This window comes from Aplysia californica, unplaced genomic scaffold, assembly GCF_000002075.1.
Source record: "Aplysia californica isolate F4 #8 unplaced genomic scaffold, AplCal3.0 scaffold00235, whole genome shotgun sequence".
Taxonomy (NCBI): Eukaryota; Metazoa; Mollusca; class Gastropoda; order Aplysiida; family Aplysiidae; genus Aplysia; species Aplysia californica.
Window position 1 is genome coordinate 890393 of NW_004797505.1, and position 3709 is coordinate 894101.

At 41.1% G+C, this 3709-nt stretch overlaps 1 protein-coding gene across 1 annotated transcript in view; it reads right to left on the bottom strand.

Moving 5' to 3' along the window:
- Positions 1-3709, bottom strand: part of LOC106011996 (SCY1-like protein 2) — a gene marked incomplete at its 3' end in the record, with an annotated part of 70783 nt that overhangs the window by 8097 nt on the left and 58977 nt on the right. Inside the window, 1 exon segment of the mRNA XM_013083491.2 lies at positions 3516-3560. Within this exon segment, the coding sequence (XP_012938945.1) occupies positions 3516-3560 (45 nt within the window).

Below are 3709 nucleotides of genomic sequence, written 5' to 3' on the forward strand. Positions count from 1 at the left end.
AGGGGGATGCAGGGGGTGGGGGGTTGACAAGAGAGAGAAGGATGAAAAAGAAGAAGATGGAGGAGCTCTAAGAACAAGATGTAAGGCCGGATGCCTGGGACAGCGACGGCTCAACATAATACCGGCGGAAGTGATCGTCATTGATCGGCGTGTCGGTAACGCGGAGAGTGGAGGGGTAGGGACGATGACCACATTTTATGAGCTGGAGAAGTAAGGCTTGGAAATCTTTGCGACGAAACGACACCGAAACGAAACATCTAGTGATAGTTATTGGGGCCGAGTGCGTGTTGTGTCATTTTTATGAGCTCTCTGTTGTGACGTTTCGGCTCTCCTTTTTGCACCCTTGCATTGACACGACACGACAACGAAACGAAACAACTAGTAATAGATATCGGTGTCGGGTGCGCGTTGTGTCATTTTTTACGTTTCGGCCTCTCTTTTTGTATCCTTACACTGTGGGTGGTTGGCAGGTGCTCTGGTGTGGTTTGCTATTACTTTCATATCAAGCATTTATCTCCCTCGTCGCTCCTCCTTCTTTTTATGTGTTTGTTTCTCTCTCTTGTAACCACTCTAATCTTCGGCACTGATAGGACCAAATTGTATTGCGAGTGCCGTAGATCGCTTAAAAAAACAACAAAAAACCCCAACCAACAACAGCAACAAAAAACAAACGTCCCCGAAAAAAATCTAAACAAACAAAACAACAACACCAACCCCCCCCACCCCCAAACAAAACAACCAGCATCCTTGCAATGAAACAATACTAAATCATGGCAACTTGCAATAGCTCTTGGTGTCGGTTCTGTGATGTGTCATATTTCATGAAGTCTTTTCTAAAATGTTTCGGCTCCTCTTTTTGCACGCAAAAGAAACTAGTTCGATTCTTACGCCTCAGGAAGATAGAATGCCAAGTATCATTAGTGTATTCCTGCTGGGAAGTACCCCCCCCCCCCCTCTCTCTCTCTCTCTCTCTCTCTCTCTCTCTCTCTCTCTCTCTCTCTCTCACACACACACACACAGCGTTGGTTGGCATGGATGAAGCAGCTTATCCTTTAGATGTTCTAAATTATGTTAAAGAGCACGGAATACATTTGTTTTCTTCAGCAAGTTTAAGTGAGAGCTTTACAAATAGCACCACAAATTGGTAATAAAAGTGGCGAAGATTAATGGTGTTACTAGAGAGGACATACATAGAAAAGAAGGAGGAGAGAGGAGGCCGATAGATGTTTAATTATAGGAAAGAGATTGTAAACCACACCACAGCCCATACCAACCAACAACCCATTTGCAGAAATGGGTCTCTTTTCACATTGGATTTTAATGAGAGCAATATATAATTTAATTTTTTATGTATACCTGCATATTGTGTTTTTACGGTCCTGTACAGCCAAGAAAAATTTCCCTCTGGGATAATAAAGTATTATCTTGTCTTATCTTACCTTATCTTAAATGTACAAACGCTGATAATTATTATATTACGATGCTCTTTGTCTTTGTCGCTTTGTATCTTTGCCCTTTTATCGTTTTGTCACTCTGTATCTGTTCTGTGGCAGTATTCTGTCATGTCAGTCAATGGTCCCAATCCGAGCAGACCAAACTAACAGCTCGCAATGACATTTCCGCTCAGAGTTAGCATTTAGGAAGACGTACAGCATACCCATTTAAGGAACTTGTTATTTCAGCAAACAGCTTGTCCCGGCCAGCGAGTAATGACAGTATCAACAAACTGACCGTGGGCAAGGATATTTTTGGTCTAATAAGTTCGATTATCCAGACATTTCTTGGTTTGTTGGTTAGGCTTTCGTCTATTTCTGCCCTGACCAAAAATAGATTTATAGGAAATTGGCCATATTCTTTTACAAGGTAGAATCTCTATCTTACGTAATGGTTTCACCCGTGACTCCTTCTTGAGACGTATGTACATGTCAAGGTTGAATGTATCGGTCTTTGAGGGAAAAAACGACCACTGCAGCAAGGGTGTCAAGGTCAAACCGTCCTCGTACTAAACACAGGCTAAAAAAAACACGTAACCACAGACAGCTGATGGTGTGCTCACGTGCTGGAACATTGGTCTGGTGTTTCACACACATACACACACACACACACACACACACACACACACACATGCACACACACACATGCACACACACACACACACACGCACTCATACATACAAACAGAAAGTCAGACACACATACACCTACACACACAGGAAAAGATGCATAAATGAAACATAAAGAATGGACCATGCTCAGAGAGCAAATAGTCCAAAAAGCACGGAAAAGACTACATTTGGAAGCTCTTATGGAATAAAATATCCAAGTATGTTAGTAATTACAGGAGCAGAGTTCTGACCCAGATGATGTCAAAGAAAGGTCATGATTTGTGCTTTCTGCCAGTTGCCATTGAACACATCACCTCGTGTAGGTGGTCATTGTGGACAGATTTAGCGCCCTAATCTATGGGGTTGGCGAAGTAGAGGGAAATGAGAGTCTGGTCGAAAAGGAGTTACATAATTAGGTCACGTCCTGACTTTCTCCTGGTCATTTACGAGTCAAGGTCACGTGGAATCGATTTCAGATTTCGGGGGCTGAATTGAGTAGACGTCAGAGTAGGCCGGATAGCGCAGAGGGGGAAAAAGGATTTAAAAAAGAGAAAAAAAGGGAAAAAAAAGGAAAAGAAAACCCTCGTCGACTCGGTTTCAGACGTGATGTAGGTGTTGTTATTTTTACACCCCCTTTGACACAATTTAGATAGCTTAGGAGGCAAGCTTTCGACCTTGTCTGTTAGGGCCTGAGATGGATAAAACCAAATAGAATCCTAATAGAAAGACTGAGATATTCAATAAAAATGTTTTCTCTACTCAGGAATCGAACTCTGGTTTGTTGCGTGCGACAGCGAAGCGCAAGACAAAGAGCTTAACAGTTACACCATAAGCATGTGTCCTTTGTCAAAATGCAAAATGTTTCCGCTTCTAAACGATCAGGGTGTGAGTAAAGGGATGTTTCATTCAGGAAAAATGATATTTCGCTTGTACGTTCAAAACAGATTATATATCACATTCTAAAAAAGTCCCTTTGAAGTGTTGAGTCTCCCCACAAACTGTAAATTTGCATTATTTGTGTCTATGATTAACAGTTTAAGGTAAAAACCACACTAAAATGTATTTCTAAACAGACGTAATAAATGTGAAACTTTAGTAAATTAAGAATAATAATGCCCAACAGACGATTTCATTATTTTGACAAGCGCCTGATTTCACCACGATGCCACATGTAATATTATATCACGGAACCTGCGTAAAAACTACCGGTACTTTAGTCAGTTGACGCTCTCGATTCAAATCAAAAACGACAGATCGGGACATTTTTATCGCTGATGGAAAAGTTGGTGTATCTGCAGGTCGGGGACTTAAGTCAAGATGTGAACAATATTCTCGGTTATTCTAAAGTGACCAAAAAAATAAAGAGGTTACATGAGAAGTCCATTCAGGATATTTCCAATTCTGTCCTTACCTGCACAATGCCGTGTTTAATCTCCAGCTCGATAAAGTCGTGGTCCTGGGGGAAAAACGAAAGCAAATTGAAAAACACATTATTACCACAAGACAAAAACATGTTCTTCATCTTCTTTTTCTCCTTCTTCTTCTTCATAGCAGTAGTAGTAGTAGTAGTAGTAGTAGTAGTAGTAGTAGTAGTAGTAGTAGTAG